The sequence below is a fragment of the Phalacrocorax aristotelis genome, chromosome 14 (assembly GCF_949628215.1).
Source record: "Phalacrocorax aristotelis chromosome 14, bGulAri2.1, whole genome shotgun sequence".
NCBI classification, from domain to species: domain Eukaryota; kingdom Metazoa; phylum Chordata; class Aves; order Suliformes; family Phalacrocoracidae; genus Phalacrocorax; species Phalacrocorax aristotelis.
Genome location: NC_134289.1, coordinates 14,773,814 through 14,793,290, shown reverse-complemented (window position 1 = coordinate 14,793,290; position 19,477 = coordinate 14,773,814). Strand labels below are relative to the sequence as shown.

At 42.7% G+C, this 19,477-nt stretch overlaps 2 protein-coding genes across 3 annotated transcripts in view; one reads left to right on the top strand and one right to left on the bottom strand.

The window, feature by feature from the left end:
* POLR3A (RNA polymerase III subunit A) overlaps positions 1–12,119 on the bottom strand; it is a 39,515-nt gene extending 27,396 nt beyond the window's left edge. The window contains exons 1-13 of the mRNA XM_075109719.1: positions 11,973–12,119; positions 10,524–10,659; positions 9,856–9,993; positions 9,145–9,316; positions 7,707–7,861; positions 6,563–6,802; positions 5,455–5,617; positions 5,122–5,258; positions 4,455–4,558; positions 3,640–3,781; positions 2,989–3,129; positions 1,644–1,713; positions 823–950 (exon numbers count right to left, since the gene is read on the bottom strand). Of these exons, the coding sequence (XP_074965820.1) occupies positions 823–950; positions 1,644–1,713; positions 2,989–3,129; positions 3,640–3,781; positions 4,455–4,558; positions 5,122–5,258; positions 5,455–5,617; positions 6,563–6,802; positions 7,707–7,861; positions 9,145–9,316; positions 9,856–9,993; positions 10,524–10,659; positions 11,973–12,016 (1,770 nt within the window). The 5' untranslated portion in view covers positions 12,017–12,119. The remainder of the gene's footprint in view (positions 1–822; positions 951–1,643; positions 1,714–2,988; positions 3,130–3,639; positions 3,782–4,454; positions 4,559–5,121; positions 5,259–5,454; positions 5,618–6,562; positions 6,803–7,706; positions 7,862–9,144; positions 9,317–9,855; positions 9,994–10,523; positions 10,660–11,972) is intronic.
* A 31-nt stretch (positions 12,120–12,150) lies between these two features.
* Positions 12,151–18,581, top strand: RPS24 (ribosomal protein S24). Of its 2 annotated transcripts, XM_075109720.1 has the most exons (7): positions 12,151–12,466; positions 13,381–13,446; positions 13,781–13,990; positions 14,468–14,578; positions 15,449–15,466; positions 17,601–17,636; positions 18,490–18,581. In XM_075109720.1, exons 1-5 carry the CDS (start codon positions 12,464–12,466, stop codon positions 15,452–15,454), a joined length of 396 nt encoding a protein of 131 aa, XP_074965821.1. In that variant the 5' UTR covers positions 12,151–12,463; the 3' UTR covers positions 15,455–15,466; positions 17,601–17,636; positions 18,490–18,581. The 2 variants fall into 2 exon arrangements, with proteins under 2 accessions (XP_074965821.1, XP_074965822.1); XM_075109721.1 differs by lacking the exon at positions 15,449–15,466.
* The last annotated feature ends 896 nt before the right edge of the window (positions 18,582–19,477 follow it).

Sequence of the window (19,477 nt, the reverse complement as noted above, 5' to 3'; positions counted from 1 at the left end):
TGTAAGTGTAGACTAATATTTAGTCAGCATTTAACAAATTTGAAAATGTACCAAACTCTTTTCCAACAATACTGGTTGAATCAAATACAAAAATCAAATACAGACACCATTAGTTGTATGTGAACAAAGGCTTAACACACCCTAATATAATAAATATTACAGCTCTCCTCAAAGTTTGTGACAAACACACACATCCTCTGCCCTTCATAATAAATATTTTGCATATGTGATGTAACATCAACAAAATCCCAACCCCAAACAAACAAACCAAACCAAATCACCTAGCACACATCCTCTCTAACATACTGCTATGTTCACCACTAAAGCATACTGTTTCCCAGGTTTAACATCTCCTACATTTGGTACGCTGAAAGCTAGAACTGTTAAGCGTTTCAGGGCATTACTTGAGGGCACCCAAATAACAACAACACAGTTTTTCCACCTAGCCCTGTACTAGTCTGCACAGCCAGTACCAGCGAGGTTACGCAGAATGACATACCTCCTACCGACCATCAGTAGCCAAGTGGCCTGTCTCTCAGCAGCAGGACAGTAGCAAAGCTACGTTTGAACCCTGAGGCATCCGTGCACCTGGACTGCACTATATGAGGTTGACTCTGTTGAACATCAGGAGCCATCAAACAACCTCTGCATAGCTTTGACCCTGAAATCTGATCCTTGCACTTTAGAAATACAAAATTCTCATACAAAACGAACGTCAGAGAAAACAAGAACTGACTCTGCTGAGACCATCACCATGGGTCAAGAACACACAACAGAGAAAGTCTTAGGAACATTAAAGAGAAAAAAAATAGTTTGACACACCTTCAGAATTGCTGGAGGTGGGAGACGAACTTTTATCTTTTCATCCTTGCCAACCAGGATAGAAGCAATAATTTGACAGGCTTTGGCTCGATCAAAGAAGGTATCTTTTAATGTAAGAAGATAGGCACCTAGAGGGTAAAAAAAATTATTGATGTGACAGATCGAAATAAGATCAACTTTAATAGCTATTGCACATTCAGTATCGATGACTTCATCCTAATACTAGTTACCCACTTACTATGCAGAATGACAACAGTTCAGACAGCTTCAGTTAAGGGAAAAAAAAAAGAAAACCTGGAAGGGATTTACAAGTGCCCCACACTCAAATTTCTAAAAATTCAAACCAGGGCATTTCTATAATCTATTCCCCCTCTCAGACTCTATCCCATAGGCAAAAGTAAGGCTTTGGCCTCAATTTTTGTACACTTTCTTCTTTATACCCTTTGGGTATTTCCCTAAGAAACAAGGAAACCTGAAGGTCCTTACTGTCTTTCTGAATAATGAACTCAACTCTTCTACCATAATCCTAAGCCGTTTACGTTGTCCACCTAACGCACACAAACACCCCAACTGGGTGTTTTGCAGAAACACTGCAAAACATACGCAAATAATTGCACCCACAAAGGTAGCCAGTATCAGAAGAGATTCTGCGGACATCATTATATTTCAAGACTAACAATGGCCTTACTTGCCTAATGTCACTTGGACTTGTGAAAGCAGAAATTTTTTACTTAATATAGAAAAATTCTGGAAAAGAGGGAAGTGATTCTGAAGGAACAGCTGTTAAATCACACAGCTCTAAAAAAGGTTTATATACACACCTGTGAGGAAATCTTGAATAGCAGCAATGAGAGGTTCTCCATTTCTTGGTGTTACCAAGTTTGCTTTAGTCTGTATGATACAAGAAACAAAAATTACGCATTTGCAGACACTGATACCTCATTTGCTATTCGGAAGAAAACTTACCATTTAAGATGGTTATTTTAGCAAAAACGGTAAAAGCTTGTTCTAAATCAAAGTATGGCTCTCTTCAAAAAGATAGAAAAAATAAACTAGAAGTTTCAGTTCACTACAGTCCATGTGAAACTACTGACAGTTAAGGAATAATTTAAGAATAGTTACTGGAAATTACATAGTCTGTTCCCAAAGCAGAAGTTGCAATCAGCCTGATGTGTTTGGTTGGTTACTTGTCACACGGGACAGGCAAGGTAAGACAAGCTAGCTTTGAGAATCTGCCAAGTGACAAGAGAGGTTATGCTCACTGCAGGGAGCGAGCGAAATACTGCAAGTTGTGTGGTCCCTACTAATAGGTAATGATCAAGCTAGCCACTGCCACTAGCCCTGTTTCCTTATGCCGTACTCAGGCCACTGCTCCAGATGATCACCCCCACTGACGCAGCACAGTTTTGCCTGAGCTGTTCACAGGCTCACATAATCCTGAGTGACCCACTTTGCGTGTGTGTGTGTGCCGTTTTGTTTTTAAGCTCCCGAATCAGTTCAGCAAGCCAATACAGGCTGCAGCCAACAGCTGGGTTGGCACACCTGCAGTAGCAGTGGCGTTCAGTCACCCGAAAGGAGCAATGTACTGGAATATCCTCAGCTTGCTGCTGCTGACTCTACTTTCTCACCACAGATCAATGCCTGCAATCATCAGATCCCTCTGTATCTACTCTCCCTTATTCCCCAGCCCTAAGAGCTTACTCTCTCCTGCCTTCTCCAGTAAACTGCCTTCTCCAGTACAAGCACACTGTTGCTGCCTCATTTCCAGCTGGCCTGACCACCTGCAGTTGCTAGGCTGTCAGACCAGAAGGCAAAGTATGTACCTGTTTGCTCAGAGCCACTCTATTTTGGTAGCAATCACTAAGGACAGTCAGGCAGAAACATACTAATGTTATCTACTTACTTAAAACTACTACATCTACTACAGCTATTTACTTATAACCACTGAATCTTCCACAGATGCTAAATATGAGTCTACTAGACCACCACTGCCTAACAGTCCTAATTTATTCTAAATTCCCTTTTGCTGAGTTTTCACATAGCTTCACAGTCGCACGTTATCCATACCCAGGAATCTTGATAATATTTCAGATTTCACATGCAAGTTAAGGCATACGGAGCTCAGCCCATCTGCCACTAGCAAAATACCAACCCCAAGCTACATACCCCCATTAAAACAAGTGCTTCTGCTTTTGCTTCTTCTGTCTGAGGAAGGTGAAGGTTCATCTCATCTCCATCAAAGTCTGCATTGTATGGTGTACAGACACATTCATTAAATCTGAATGTCCTATGAGGTTTTACTCTAGCCTGCAAAACCAACAAACAAAGAGTGATGCACATGCAGTCAGGCGTGCTAAAAGATGAAACGCCATGCCCGAGTGCTTCCTTGTAGGCTTTGTCCTTTCTTTTTATTACAGACGTAAGTCAAAATTTCTGATTATAGGATTCAACTCAACCAGGAACTGACAGAAATTGTACTCCAGTTGTATTATACAAATGCAGCTAATAACTTCCATTATGAAGAATTTATACAAAGCACAGAAAATGGCATGCTTTGTAGAGATCACATCCACTCTACAAAAATGAAACGCTTACGCAAGAACAGATACGGAGGTCAATTACGGCCGTTAACAGGGCTGCCCAGCCTCACATCAGTTCCCTCGCAGAAGCACAACTGCGCTGTATTCACGCTCATCCCCACGCAGTGGTTCAGAAGAAGCAGTTTGTTTGTGCGTGCAAGAGGTAAACAGCAGCAGAGGTAACCCACCTAACATTTAGGCACGCGCTACCTGTATGTTAGGCTGCATGTGCACTTACAATGTGAGCCATGATGCTCAGCTTATGAAGAGAGGGCTGTCGGTTGAACAGGACTATGTCACCGTCTATAAGATGTCGCTCCACAATATCACCAAACTTCAGCTCCTGGGCCATCTTTTCTCGGTTTCCGTATTTCAAAAACCTTATAGTGAGACATAACCATGGAGTCAGAAGAATTAAGTCAGAAATATGTGAAGACAACTGAAAATAAGTTCTGTGTTTATAATGCATTTCCTTCCATTAAGTGCTGGAGTATATGTATTACAATAACTAGAAGATAAAACTGGTGTGGATTGCATCATTAAATGTCAGCCCTGCTGCTATATTAAATAATGAATCTAGGCATGACATTAATTAACAAAGCTACAATTATTAGTAAAACAAATAAGAAGAAGGTCTATAAAAACAAAGAAGTTGCTTCAATTTTATCAGGGCACATAGGGAATTTCACTCCTATATTAAAACTTCTTAATACCCACAAACTGCAGATTAGCTTTCCCATGAAAACAGCCAGTACAACGTGCCCAAAACTGCCTGTTTTCATTTGCCTCTGTACTACACCCTCTATTCCAAATAAGAGAGACTCAGTCATAAAAATCTAATTGCAGTTCACTATCATTAATATGTACACTTAAGTTTAAACCCAACATATCATCTAAAAAGTAACTGTAGACTAAACTTCAGGAGACAGTGACAATTATTTTCTTACTGCCCTTTATGATCTGATCCCTGTAGGTATAACTGTTTTCACACAGCAGTAAGAACAAGGAGATGGGGAGACATGAGAAGTGAATCGTTACAGATAAGCATGATACCTTTTCATCTGTGTGTGCCTTTGCTGTATGAAGTTGGCTCCAGGATGAAGGTCAGGACCGTTACGGACAAGTTTCCTCATAAAATTAATATTTGCTTTGTTCACCTGTTGCATAAAGACTTCAATCAGTAACAAATGAAATGAAACACATTTTAGGACCTCTTGGTTTTGGTGGTGGCTTTTGCGTTTTCAAGTTTTAGGCTCAACTGAGAAGCCCCCTCACAGCCTCCAGCTGCTGAAGGGAAGAGGGAGGAGGGAACAGAGGAGGAAACTGTAATCCAGTCTTAAAGCAGAACATCAGAGGGAAATTAAATTAAAAATCTGAAAAGGAAATTCAGAAATAAAAATACCCAACCACTCCTTAGACAGATACACCAAACACATGAAGCTCTGTATGAGGTCAAAACATACCAAGTAAAACTATTCTCTCTTGACATGTCACTCCTTACACCGTATGCCTTCATAGTACTTGCGTACATCTGACGGTACAACCTTCACTTGCCACCAGCAACAGAACTGGCGACGGGTCACTGAATGACATTTTCAACACAACAGCAATATATTCAATCCCTTTTACAATAAAGCTATAAAGAAGGACAACACTGGGGTCTGGTTGAAAAGAAAAGGAAAAAAGGCATAGAAAAGGTTTTGGTTCTAACACTACTTACCTTTTCAGGAAAAGTTAGTATTTTAGCAACATGAACAGGCACTGCTACTTCATCTATTCTTAAATTAGGATCAGGTGAAATGACTGTTCTGCCAGAGAAATCCACTCGCTTTCCAGACAGATTGCCTCTAAACCGACCTAACAAAACAAGCAAGTGACAACGCTTTTATGTACAAGCTGCTTTCAAAATGTTTTCTGTTACGACAGCACATTAGAAAACCTTTCAAGGTACATCGCTGAAGCAGAACGCAATAGTAGCGGAGAGATGCTTTGGAATAGCAAATATATGTGGCTTAATAAAAAAAACAAATTCACAACATCTTTCTACACAAACCTTGCTTTCCCTTAAGTCTCTGAACAAAACCTCTGGTCCATTTTTTAGGTGCCATATTGAGAGGAATTCCCGAGAGCTCACTGTTAATGTACAGGGCACACTGCAGTTGAAGAAAGTCCCAGTCTTCCATAATCATCTGTGTTTTGGCTCCCGATATCCTGTGCTAAACAAAACAGACATCCAGTTCAGAACAATAAATATAAAAGCGCACACTAAACTAGCAAAGAATTTTCCTCATTATTTTCAAAGGAAGAGTTGTACTTAACGTTAAAAAAATCTTCATACACTGGAATGAAAAAGGCGAGATAACTTTATAACAGGATGCATACTGCTCTAGCATACGGCCATTCACAAGAGAACCCAGCAAAGTATTTCTTTTAACTAGCACTGGCTTTGGTCAAATGCACACAAAACAATATATTTGTTTAAATTACATTTTTCCCAAGGCACCAAAGTTAAGTTAATGTAACTTCACAGCCAGGAATATCACCAGTCGTCAATAGTTCTTCAATCATGGGAGTTAGTGCTCACTTGATTTTGTATTCCTGACAAAAGACCAGTTTTGGAAGCCGGAATACTGAGAAGTATTAGTCTGGCAGTTCTTCTAAACAGACGATAAATTGTCAAACTTACTTATAGTCTCAATTTGATAGTCGTGCTAACTGAAAACAGATTTCTTAAGAACAGATGGTGGAATAAAGAAAGGACAAAGATGCAGTAAAAAACCAGGAAGGTCTACGTGAACAAAAAAAAAGAAATAGGTGTAACATTTTCATTTTAAGTGGCCACTCAGAAGTGTCATAGTTGGCGTAGGGGAGCGGGCGGTGGTGGGGAAGAGAGAAGAGTTTAGGGTCCGGAACTCAGAACAAAAATCCCGCTTCCCGTGATCCACCAGCAGATATTCAGCACGTCCTACACTACTAGCAGCCAGTCAGCCAGCTCCGCTGGAAGCAAGTGTCTCTATTTCTTCCAATAACATCCCAAATGCCATCCCAGTACAGCACAGACTGCATGCTAGGCTGTAAGCAGTAAGTAAAACCGCTCTCTATATTAAATTCTAACCCCATCTTTTCGAAGCCAACAGCCTCTGAGAGCTCAAATGACTCACCTTTTTTATTACATCATTGAGGAAAATTATCTCTGTCAGTTTCATTGTCAAGTCATCTTCATTGGTGCCAGACTTCAAGTCACTCACCACAGAGGGTCTGATACACAACGGAGGCACCAAGAGTCGCGTGAGGATCAAATCTGAAGGTTTACCTGCTTCTGGGTTCATTAAAAGGAGAGGGATATCTTCTGCTGGGATTCTTTTGAAGAGGTTCAACACTACTAAAGGATTTAAGTTTTCCTAAAAAGGCATTGGATAAAGGGGAGAATAAGCCATCATGCAAAGGTTTCAACGTTTCCCCCCTCCCCTATTTACTGGTTGTTCAAAAAGGAAGTATTCAGAAGAGACCAATAGGCAAGAACTATTAATGGAAACAAAACTATGTTTTATTATGAACCAATGCTTTTAGTGTCTCAGGTACTAACTTGGTATTTTCTTCCCTTTCTTTTCTCCTTATACATCCGTGTTTACTTCTCACCATGTTACTCTATTTAAACAGTTAACTAGTTGAGAGTATTTAATAGTTACTTGTCCATACTAGTCACATGAATTACAGTACTTTCTAGCATTTTTTTTTAAACCTTATTTCTCTCTTCTTGTTACAGCTATTGCTGCGGTATAAGGAACTCCAGATATTCGTTACGTTTTCTGTCTAAATAGGTACCCCAGGATCTCCCCAGCTTTCAAAGAGCAGAAGGAAAAAAACTGCAAGCCACGCAAAGCTGGATGACACAAAACGGTTAGATAATTACGTCTCCTCTCTCCTTCCCAACATTAAGTTCTTCTGAAGGAAAAAAAATTTCCATGTATTGCAGTAACCTCAGAGCTACAGTAAACTAGATGTACATGCAGAGCTTCTGGGGGCGTTTCTGCTCCCCTTTCAAGCTCATGGAAGCTCCACACACAGAGAATATCCCCATTTTTCACAGGCAGAAAGCTATTTATCAGAACATACCAATCAACTTAATTACTCATTTTTGCAAAGTTAACATTACTGCAAAGAACACAAACACTCTCCAAGTGTCTTTTGGCATATGAAAATCTTGGATGACCACGAGGCTTAAGCTGCTACGTTGGAAACCTTTGAGAAGTTTTATTCCAAGCACAAAAACTAGCAAAACATTTCAGTTGTAATAAAACTTACCTGAGCTCTTCCCAGTAAAGGTTCTACTTCTTTGTTATGTTCTATGGCCGTTTCGAAGGACTGGAGAAAAGCAGATACCATCGGATCTACCACTTTCTTATTGGTCTTATATTTTTCATGTATTATTTTCAACAACCCACACTTCTTCACCGTTCCTGCAAACAAATAAATGTGGGTTGTTTTATTTTTAAACAACAACAACAACAACCATCACCAAACAAACAAACAAACCCCAGAAGTTAAAACAAGTAAACTACAGTTCCAAAACTAGTTAAACCTCCAGTGAACACAAGACTAAAATATAACTTTATCAGTTTCCTAAACTCACAAAACACGAGAACAAAGAACAAGCAGGTCTTGTCTTCTTGTATGGCTACCTTGGTGTGTCTAAATCATGACTTGGCTTCTGAAGCTGTAAGCAGGTGGTTTAACTCGCACTCTCAATCACAGCACATTTTTTTTAAAAGTAGAAGTTCCCACACTAAAACCAGAACTAAGATGTGCCATTTATATATCATCCCACTATCTTCTAATGTAATTTTGAAAGCTAATTGTAAAAAGAATCTGCCAACTCTTTTCATGTCATGCAGGTAGCAGTATTTGTAACAGTTCCACAGACTAACAGAAGTGCATTCCAAACTCAGTTATTCTTACTGAAGTATGCTGACCTACCACTTAATTCTGTAAATGCCTACTCTTTGTGCCCCTTATATGTATGTGGCCCTTATAATGAAGCCTGTTTATTCACGCTGTTGATCATTACAACAAACAACCTAAAATTTACTGAGTTAAACCTGTAAAATTTTAAGTTATGCATTAACCATCCACTATGAATCTGTAACACTGCAAGCCCTTTAACAGCAGCATCACCTGATCAGACTACATGAGGGGAAAAAAAAAAAGGTGTTTTGAAAAACAAATGTGAAATGTTATTAAAATACTCTGCCCTGAAGGACAACCTCCAGTGTAACCCGAGATCATCACAGCTCAAATACAGCCAAACTGCAGAACATACCCTCCTAGAGGACGACAATCACATCTAATATTAAGAAAGATAACGTATATAATGATGAAAAATGAAGTTCGGTCAAAACTCAAGTCTACAAATGCTTCTAAGTTAAAGTATTGATCACTGACAATAGCTCCTCATATTTTTAAAAACATGTTAAACGGGGTTTTTTGCCATTATTCAAGTATCAAATAATGGTGCCACGAGGAGACAAAACGAACAAAACACACCACTAGCACAAATGAGATGTGAGCAAGCACATGCTTGGCATTATGAATGCAATTACCTAATTCTTAATAAAGGCCAGAGAGAATAGCCGTTAGCTGCAGAATGAACAATGATATTCAAGATTTTGATGCCTATCACAGCCACCAAGGCGAAAACCACCAGAGGAGGTAACTACCCCTAACAGCTACTGCCAACACTCACCATTAAAGGCACCACAGTACGGACAAGTGTTTTTCTTTCGGCACTTCTCAGACACTTTCTTTTTTAGCCCTCTCTTCTGAAGATACGTAAGGCCAGGTCGCTTCAGGTAATCCAAAAATTGTTTTTTTTCTTCCACCGACAGCATGATACGGCAACAGGTTTTGCAGATCATCTTAAATGTAAATGCATATAAACACAGGTGTTTAACAGACACAAGCAGAGATGTAACAGCTTCTACTGTAACTTCAGTTCCCCAACAGAGCACAGTTTTTTGAATGGAATACAATTGTCTTGGTTGAAAAACCAGTTCCTATGCTGTATTGCACAACAAAAAAAAAGTACACAAAAAAACCACAGCCAGTGAGGCAAATCCTTATCTAATTTCTGCAGGATCTTAAAAATCCAGATATGAAGCAAAGAGAGCTTTGATTTACTGGGATGTCCTAAAAGGCAGGTTACACTGCATACAAACTGCTACAGAAACAGAATGGACTAAATTAATCGGCCTGAGATTATATAAAATAAATCGGATGTATTTACATCGCTGAGACTGGTAGATACATTTATTTTACAAAACACAAGATTCATAAAGATAAAATTTATAATACGACCTTATTTTGGCCTTCTCAATTACTCTTTCAAGCATCATTTTTTTCTGACAATTTCCTTTTTCTAGACCAGAAATGGACGACAAACCATAATTGTATTTACCTGTAAGATGCCTATCACAGCTTTGAAGTATCCAACATGAAAACAGGGCAGTTCTAAGTCAATGTACCCATAATGTCCTAAACAATCAGCTAGATTTTTTCCACAGGTTTCGCAGGGACGGTCCTTTTCACTGGTTCCCTTTGGGAGCAGGGGAACACACACATAGGAAAAAATTTTAGCTGTAGTCAACTGAATAAACAGAAAATACAACAGTTTTTAGGCTAGTCAGCTATCCTGACAGCAGACCTACACTGCTTGCTCCATTTCCCCAGCATCAGAAGCATGTCATAACATCACATTCACTCCAGACCTTAAGAAAAATGTCTTTCACACACCGACCCTACTGATCCCAGTGACATTAACTCATACAGCTTTTGCAACGGACCTACATCCTGTTAATCTACAATATGGTGTTTTGCAGACAGCTATTTCTGCATCTCCCAACAGCTGGGCAGAAAGAACATCTCTCCTGCCTCAAAAGAGTGCTTTTCTGAACCATCCAAAAGCATGAAATAAGTAGCTGTCACTGCAACTGACAGTCTACGCAACTCAAGCAGATGCACGTTTACACATACTTTGGATAAGCGGTAAATTTCAGTGACCCCAAACTACCTTTAACCACTTCAAGTAGATCTACAAAAATAGTTTGGAAAAAAGATGGTTCTCACCATACGATGGTCAAGCACTCCATACTGTAGTGGAGAGTGATGGTTGTCCTGACTGTACAGGTTTTTGCTGACCACTTGGATGTGAGCTTGCTGACGCATCTCCTCTGGAGATTTCATGCCAAAACAGATGTGGCTTCTAGGACAGGAAATTTCACATGTATGTATGTGCACACATGTATGCAGAAATACTTATAGAATCATAGCGTCATTAAGGTTGGAAAAGACCTCTAGGATCATCACATCCAACCATCTACACCACACCCCCGGGCCTCCCAGACCATGCCCTGAAGTGCCACGGCTACACGTTGTTCGGACACCCCCAGGGACGGTGACTCCCCCACCTCTCTGGGCAGCCTGTGCCAGGGCCTGACCGCTCTGTCAGGGAAGAAATTTTTCCTAATGTCCAACCTAAACCTCCCCTGACGCAGCTTGAGGCCGTTTCCTCTTTTCCTGTCACTGGTGACTTGGGAGCAGAGACCAGCCCCCCCCTCACTCCAGCCCCTCTCAGGCAGCTGCAGAGAGCGAGAAGGGCTCCCCTCAGCCCCCTCTTCTCCAGGCTAAACCCCCCCAGCCCCCTCAGCTGCCCCCCAGCACACTTGTGCTCCAGACCCTGCCCCACCTCTGCTGCCCTTCTCTGGACACGCTCCAGCCCCTCAAGGCCCTTCTTGTCCCGAGGGGCCCAAACCTGAGCCCAGCATTCGAGGTGGGGCCTCCCCAGGGCCGAGCACAGGGGCCCCATCCCTGCCCGGCTCCTGCTGGCCACACCAGTGCTGACACAAGCCCGGGGGCTGGTGGCCTCCTTGGCCACCCGGGCACTGCTGGCTCATGCCCAGCCGGCTGTCAGCCAGCACCCCCAGGGCCTTCTCCGCCGGGCACTTCCCAGCCCCTCTGCCCCAGGCCTGGGGCGTTGCCTGGGGTTGGTGTGACCCAAGGGCAGGACCCAGCCCTTGACCTTCTTAAACCTCACACAAATGGCCTCGGCCCATGGATCCAGCCTGCCCAGGTCCCTCTGCAGAGCTCCTACGCTCCAGCAGGTTGTACCTACAAGCACATGCACACATAGGTACGTGAAGGAAATGCAGAAGAGGCCAGACTGATTCACGGTACTGTTGAGGTGGGGTTTTTTGGATAACTATGCAAGATAGGGCTGTTTTGCAGTGAGTTAGTGGTTTGCATCTAGAACTTCATTTTATTTATGGGTGCTTTGAGGTCAGCTGCCCACACGGCGCGGCCCCCCGCCCGCAGCCTGCGCCAGGGCCCACAGCAACCCTTCCGAGGGGGGACCAGCCACCCCGCCCCCCGGCGCCTTTTGCAGGGGCTGTGCCGCGTCAAGCCGTTCCCGCCGCCCCCCGCCGGGCCTCCCCAGCCACACGGCCCCGTCCCTCGCCGCGGAGCGGCCTCCCCGGAGCCTCCCGCTTGGCAGGGCGCCGCAAGGGCCGCCCCACTCACATCTTTTTGGCCACATCCGTCTCCCGGAACTGCTCTTTCACCATGGCGGCGGCGGCGGGGGGCCCGGGCTGCGGCGGGGCGGCACGCGGCGGCGGCGGGCCAGAGCGGCGTGCAGCGCCTTCCGCATGTAGCGCCCCCTGCTGGGGCGCCGGGACGGCCGTCTGTGGGCGGTCTCCCCGCGGTCCCTCCCCTGAGAGGAGCCGGAGACGCCGGACGCCTGCCTGGGACCCCCACCTCCGCTCGCCCGTTCCTCATGACCGCCCGTTCCTCACGGGCCAGTTCTCTCCTTGCAGCGCAGAAAGCTCCCCACTACCCTCCTCATCAGGCAAGCAAAAGCCGCCCCTACTCGAGTCTTCCCCCCAAGTCCGGCTGTGGAATAGACACCCCTACGCTCCGCCCCTGGCGCAAGGACCCCTCGCGCCGCCTTATGATTGGCTGCGGGGGCCTTGCCAGTCCTTTTCTGGCTCGCTGGCAGGGAGGCCGCCGTCAAGATGGTGAGTGGCTGCTGCTGTTTGTTGTAATCCGCCTCGTTCCGCTGCCATCCTGGCCCCGCGGGAGCTCTGTTTGCCGGGCTCCGACCGCTGGGCCCTGCCTGTAGCGTGCTGCGGCGGTATGGCGGGAACTCAGCCGGGGTTTGTTGTCCCGCGCCGAGCTGGGGCCGTTGCGGCCTGGCCGCGGTGCCGGCGGGCTGCTGATCAAGGCAGGCTCCCGGCCTGTTGTGCCGCTGAGCTGCCGGCTGGTGAGGGCAGCCTGAGGCTTCAATAGTCGGGTAACGTTGTCTTTCCCTTTCGGTGTATGGAGGGGCTGTAGATCATGGTTATCTGTGACTTTCACCTGAATGTAAGGAGAGGTCTCGTTTGAGTGTGCCAGAGCAGTGGCACAGGCTGCCCAGAGAGGCTGTGGGGGCCGTTCCCTGGAGAAATTCACACCCCGCCTGGACGCGGCCCTGTGCCCCCTGCCCCCGTGGTGATCTCCAGAGGTCCATTCCAACCCCTGCCATTCTGGGATTGTGTTAGTTTTGTGGTTCTTCTTGTCTGAAAGCATTAAGAAAGCAGTAACAGATGGGCTTGTTAAGGAAATCTGTGTTGTACTGTGGTGGTGCTTGGGCTGGTAATCCATGTATTTCCTTAAAAGCTGTTTCAGCTGCTCAGAATGATGGAGGTGTTTGTTGTGGTATTTGGAGTATGAGGCTCTTTATGTCATCAATTGATGTGTAGTTAAAAGCATGTATCAAAGTGTATGTCGAGGTGGTGTTATATAGAGCCCAGGACCAGTCCACACAGGTTGAGTTCACTGTCAGCATTGGGGAGGGTACTGAGTGTTGCTGTCCTGTACGGTATTTACATGTTTATTATGTTTAAATTCTACATATAGTAATTGTTTTCTCTTGCTGTTTACCTTTTTGCAGAATGACACAGTGACCATCAGAACGAGGAAGTTTATGACAAACAGACTGCTTCAGCGCAAGCAGATGGTAAAAGAGTACAGAAAATAGTCTTTAATATGTCTGTTGGTTCTGAGCTGCAGGTGTCTCTTGCCACAATAACTCAGGGACTCTTAAAGTCTTCAGAGCTCTTATTGTAAGAGGTGTTGGTTTAAGTGTGTTGATGTATGCTCAAGGTAGATCTTGATGCTGAGGTTGTGAGCTGTTTTGTCTTTTGAAGCAGGAAACTGCTATGAACACTTTTGTGTCAAACAAATAATACTCTCTGTTGCTAAGGAAGTTAAAGTGTTAAGCTCGTGGTGGGACTGTAGTACTTGGCTGTTGCACTGATGTTGACCTTCTCCTACTTTTAATTCTTTCTTAGGTGATTGATGTTCTTCATCCTGGGAAGGCCACAGTCCCCAAAACAGAAATCAGGGAAAAGCTGGCAAAAATGTACAAGACAACCCCTGATGTAATTTTCGTCTTTGGCTTCAGAACTCACTTCGGTGGCGGCAAGACAACAGGTTTTGGCATGATCTATGATTCTCTGGACTATGCAAAGAAAAACGAACCAAAGCACAGGCTTGCCAGGGTAGGTTGTATTTTTGTGACTTGGGAACAATAATGGTGAATTTGAAGCGTGTCGTAGTTTGTGATGTCCAGGTTAGAAAGGTGAAGGTTGTGTGAAAGTACTGTTGGTGTACTCGGAATTGGGTAACAGGTCTTAAAACAGTGTCGGTCAGCTTCTGTGTTTGCAAAATAGGGTAAGCTTTATATTGTTTACTACAGGGGAATTGGAAAGGTAAAACTGATGTTAGCAGTGATGTTCGGCAGTAATAGATAATTCATGGCTATTAAAGGCTTTGAAGAAACATAAGAGATGAAACTGATGTTCACGGTAGTGCTTTTCTGTGTTGAATTATTTACTAACTAGTGAACTTGTTTTACTCTTTAGCTAATATTTCAAATTCAAATGGTATTTGAGGAATCCAGAAATAGTAAAACTTAAATTCAGATGTTAGCATTAGCAAAACAAAGCTAAATGCAACTTCAAATGTTTTTTTGATAGCATGGCTTGTACGAAAAGAAGAAGACTTCCCGGAAGCAGCGAAAAGAGCGTAAGAACAGAATGAAGAAAGTCAGGGGCACAGCCAAGGCAAATGTTGGTGCTGGCAAGAAGGTAGGATGAGAATATCTGTAAGCTGGAGTGAGCATGTTGCCTTTGAAGCGTTCATTAGAAACACTTCAACAGAATAACATTTTTTTCCCTTTTTTTCACCTGTTCTACTGGATAACAGAAGGTAATCTGTGTGGTGTTACATAGCTTCTTACCAGCTCAGTAGCTTAGTTGTGCTCCTCACTGCTGCGAGCTTAGCTGATATACATACTGTGAAACAATGCTTCTTGAATGATTGTTTCTTACAAGTCACTTGAACTGAATCGTAAATCTAACAGTATTGCTCTAATCTTGTAACTCAGCCTTGCAATATACAAATTAGATAGTCTTAACACTTGTGATTACTCAGATTATTAAATATCTAATGTTTACTCCACTAAGGTATTGTTGTTTATGGTGTTATTAATAAAGAAAGTGTTGTTAGGGATGTGTGGTGGTATAGACAGTGGGGGCAGTGTATAAACAGAAATAAGGTAGAAAGTCGCTGAAAACCAGGATAAAGCAGGCAGGTACCCAAGATAGTGGGGTTCTTTCCCCCTGGTGGGAGCTTCGTGTGCTGTGGCTGGAACTTGATGCAAGTCTGTCAGGTGTGTGGCTTGGAAGAGGCAGAGTTCCTCTATCATCAAACAAAAGCCCCATGAAAACTGAGGAGTAGCTTGGGTGTGAAGACAGATGTCTACTTTAGCAGCTTTTTGTCACCTGAAAAACACTAAGCTGTATAGACCTGTGAGTTTTTTCAAGTTTTTTAACAAGGGAAGATAGGGCGGTGGGTTTGAACACTTATCTCTGTAGCTGCTGAAGTGCTCTGACATCTCCATCTTTAGTAATCTTCACTTTTGCTTTTTTTCCTACTTCCTTGGAATTCTCCATCAGAAATGAAGTGTCTAGCAGGTACTGAAAATGAGCATGGATGTGGCGACTGAATTACACATCACTGAAATGCGTGTCCATCCTTTCAGTTGAAGCACTGTACTGCCTTGCATGCACACATGTTTGTGTTAAACCTGGGTCTGTCTGTCCCGTAAGGTTCAGATAACTATGTTGTGAACGTCATTCTGTGTGACTTAGAAGGAAAATTTGGCTAATAGGGAACGAGATTTTTTTGAAACTAATGAAACAACAATAAAGTAAGGAATCCCAAACGAGAGGAAATCGGAGAAACACAGTGCTGTTGACCAGAGGCATTGGTTCAAAGCGCCCCAGGTTCTGATTCAAAGTAGTACAGTGCGATTGCATGTGTGACTGGACTGTTGTGCATCTTTATGAACACTAAGTCACATCACTGCTTTGTGTGTTGGAAACGGCACAGTTGTCAGTGCTAAACTGTATTTAACTTGCCCTGTGGTATTTATTCCAAGTTAGGACACGAACCATGGTGATTGCTCCGTGAAATTAGATTTTTCACTTCCTGTATAAGTGAAGTTCTCTTTACCGTTGGATGGAAGTAAACCAGCGTGGCTGCGAACTGCTAGATAAGAGCTGGAGCCCTTTTCCTTTCTGTTTTAATGCTGTTTTAATGACAGAGTCCTACAGTTGTCTACAGTATAGCAGCACAAATGAGTGTTTGCTATAGTGGTAACACTAAGATACACCCTCTCGTGAATGTCGGGAGTCATTTAGTGTTGCACCAATACCAGTAGCATGGATGAACTTCTTCCTTCAAGAATTTTGCACTTGAAGGTAGCTGTTAAGTGTTAATAAAAATGGTTAAATGACTGTCACTTGAATTACTAAAGCTGTCCAGTTCGGAGAAATTATTTTTAAGCTTATAAACACTTCAGAAATCAAGACCAGGATGGTGTGCTGTGATAATTACGTAGCAGATGTGACTTCTCTATCAAGTGCTTCTCAAACTAGCGTGCAGTCTTAGTAGAAGGCAAGCTGTGTTTTGGAGTAGAGGTTCTTTGTCTTTGAAGATGATCTTTTTAGTTGACAAGTATGCATGAGCTAAGCCTTATTTGTTTCCCAATTGTTTTAATCTTTGTGCCCTTGCATTAGACTTAAAGGCAAATGAATTTACATGTTTTCTGGAAAACTTGGTTGAGAAGAGGTCTGTGCTGCTGCATCACAGAAAGAAGCTTGTGGAATACGCTTGTTTTAAAAACTTTGCCTTGAAAAATGCATGTTTAAATAAAATGGTGTGGCATGGTTCAACATTCTTTCACAGCCATGTGGAAAAAGTTTTAATAGGAGTTCTGGAATATGTTTTGAAGTTTACCTACACAGTCTGTGAGAACTGTTTGTCTCAGAAACGTGTAGGCACTGGATTCTGAGACATCTTCAGACAAGTCTATATTGTTGGAAGAGTTAGATACGATGTAGTCATGAAAACTGTTAAAATGAATCATACTTGCCTAGTTTTTCCTCAACTTTTAAGTTGGACATCAACTCTGCTTATGTCTGACTGTTGAAGTTTTTTCTTTGGTGCTTCCTTGCATTTTTCCTTCAGAACTCCCATTATGTTGTCCCTGCAGTTTCAAAAGAAGTATTAGAAAATAGTTTGCGTTATTTTATATATTCTGTATCTCTATAGTGAGCTGAGCTCACATAAAAGTTTGGAACAGGTAGATGTGGATGCCCATCACCTAGTGTTTGCTTTCAGAGCAAATGCAAAGACCACCTCCACCCTACCTTCTAATGTCACAGTGGTAGTTGTGACAGCCTTTGACATGTGAGTCTTCCAAACAAATGTTTTTTTAAAAAACTGGATCAAACTAGTGTGGATGGACAGGTGCTCTAAACCATTGCAGGCTGTAGGTGTAGTTGAACATGCAGTTGCATTCTGAGTATTACTTAAGCTCCAAACAGCTGTTGCAAGGTCTCGTTTGAGTTTGAGGGAATGCATGAAATGTAAGTCTTCAGCCTCTACTGTAGTCAAAACAGTGCGGTTTTCCTATCATGTTTCACTGTGGTAGTTGAAGAAAGCCTATTATAGGGATCAGTAAAAAGCCTCAAAGCTCCATCTTCTACAGTAGTAGAACTTTGATAAAACACTTCTTATTAATTAATGTTTTTTCTTTTTCAGTAAATGACCTTTCTCCAAATGGAAAATGGATAACAGGTATGACATCAGAAAGCTCTGTAAGGGCAGACATTCAGGGCCTGTGGTCATTACGGTGACATGGGTCTAATGTTGATTTATGCAAAGACCATGGTACTGTGCTGATAGAAAACCCAGTGCAAAGAGTTTAAGACTGTTGTGCTCGCTACTGAATTGCTTGTTTATGTGACTTCCACTTACGTAAAGTATCTCATCACATAAAGACTGAAGTAATCAGTCGGGCAGTTCAGACTTGCTGTTGCTATAAGTGTTGATTTTTTTAGTATTATGGTAAAGAAGGTTTACACTTTTCTTGTAGGTACGCTAAAGAGAGGATAGTGCACCTTGTTTTTTATTGTCTTAAATAGAATGAGGTAGTAGGACTTCTGTGTTGAGGGCTCATTTCTGTTGTTTCTACCTGAAAAAGAGTATCTATAAGAATTCCTTAAAAAACAAACCTGATAGTCTTTTAGACAAGTCCTAGACTGTATTTTTGTCTTTGCTGCAGAAACATGAGTCAGTTGGGTGTGCTGTGGGCAGTAACTGTTACAGACAAAATTCTGGTTTTATTAAAAATTATCTGAATGACTCAGTTTAAAGCAACTTAAACGGTCTGTCTGGGAGCTGATGTAGTGAGTATAATCTCTTAAACAGAAGCTGCGAAAGCAATTGTAGCTTGGTGAGCTCTTCTACAGCCGTGGTGCGAGCTAGGCTCTCACTCCCATGACAGTACTGGGAAACTTGGAACGTTATGTTCTAAGAAAGGCAGTGTGGTTCCCCTGACTTGTTTGGGAACCAGTTTTTCAGGCTCTGTAAAGGTATGAGTATAAAAACTGTTTTAATATGTGGCACTGATCTGTCTTTTTCTTTACAGGCTACATGATTCTACGGTGAAGTATAGAAAGAACTACTCTGGGAAGAAGCTGCTCATCTGGCTTTAACATCAAATAAACTATGTCAATAAAATGCTGGTTTGCCCTTTAGTTTTGATTTGAAAGCTACCATTTTGTAAAGTTTTATTAAAATCAAGATTCGTGCACTGTTTGCACTGAATTAAAATCGTTTCTTAATGAAACTCTTGTTTTGACAATCAATTTACAGTGAATCAGAGCTCTCTATAATAGTAGTATAACTAAGTTCTAAGCAGGCAGCGTTAGTTCATGGACGTGGGCATGTTTTTGTTCTCTGGTGTTCAAAGTGGTTCAGAAAGTGCTTTTAAGATGTGCTTGTCTGACTGGCCTCTATTCTATAGAATATAGGCTGTAGAATATAGCTGGAGGGAGAACACAGCACATAGACAGGATACTCAGAGCCGTGTGATTCTACAGTTAAGATTTTTGGTAATGAAGGAGTCAGGCATGACTTGTCTTTTGTTCCTGAGCTGTCAGGACAGGCTCTGGGGTCTGTCTCTGGTCTGCAAATGGTGCAGTACACCCCTAATTTTTCATCTGGTAGTGTTAGAGGAGTCACTTTAAGACTGGATTAGTGGCTGGATAAGGCATGCTCTGTGCCAGAAGTGTGGGCACTTTGGTGCAGGTGTTCTATTTTTTTTGCTTGCTACTCAGAAGTTGTATACTTGAAATAGGGCTGAAACAGACAGGGCAGCTCTAGCAGCACTATGTACAGAGCATATTGTAACACAGGTGAGGCATTTTTAGTGTTCAAGGGGAAAACCAACAACCCTATAGTTGTTGAAGTGGTTGGAAGGGGCTACTGTTGTCCCAAGAACTTCCGTGTGAGATCTGGTAAGTGTAGATGAAGTACTTCATGCCTCTTCTAGTGCCTTCAGTCTGAGCCCTGAGCTGCTGGGCGTGCTGTTGGTCGCGCTCAGCAGGGTGGCCCTTGGAGCTGTACAGTAAGCT

Coding starts and splice junctions, on each gene's coding strand:
- RPS24 (XM_075109720.1), top strand. Junction 13,447..13,780: donor TGCTTCAGCGCAAGCAGATG/GTAAAAGAGTAC, acceptor ATTCTTTCTTAG/GTGATTGATGTTCTTCATCC. Junction 13,991..14,467: donor CAAAGCACAGGCTTGCCAGG/GTAGGTTGTATT, acceptor TTTTTTTGATAG/CATGGCTTGTACGAAAAGAA.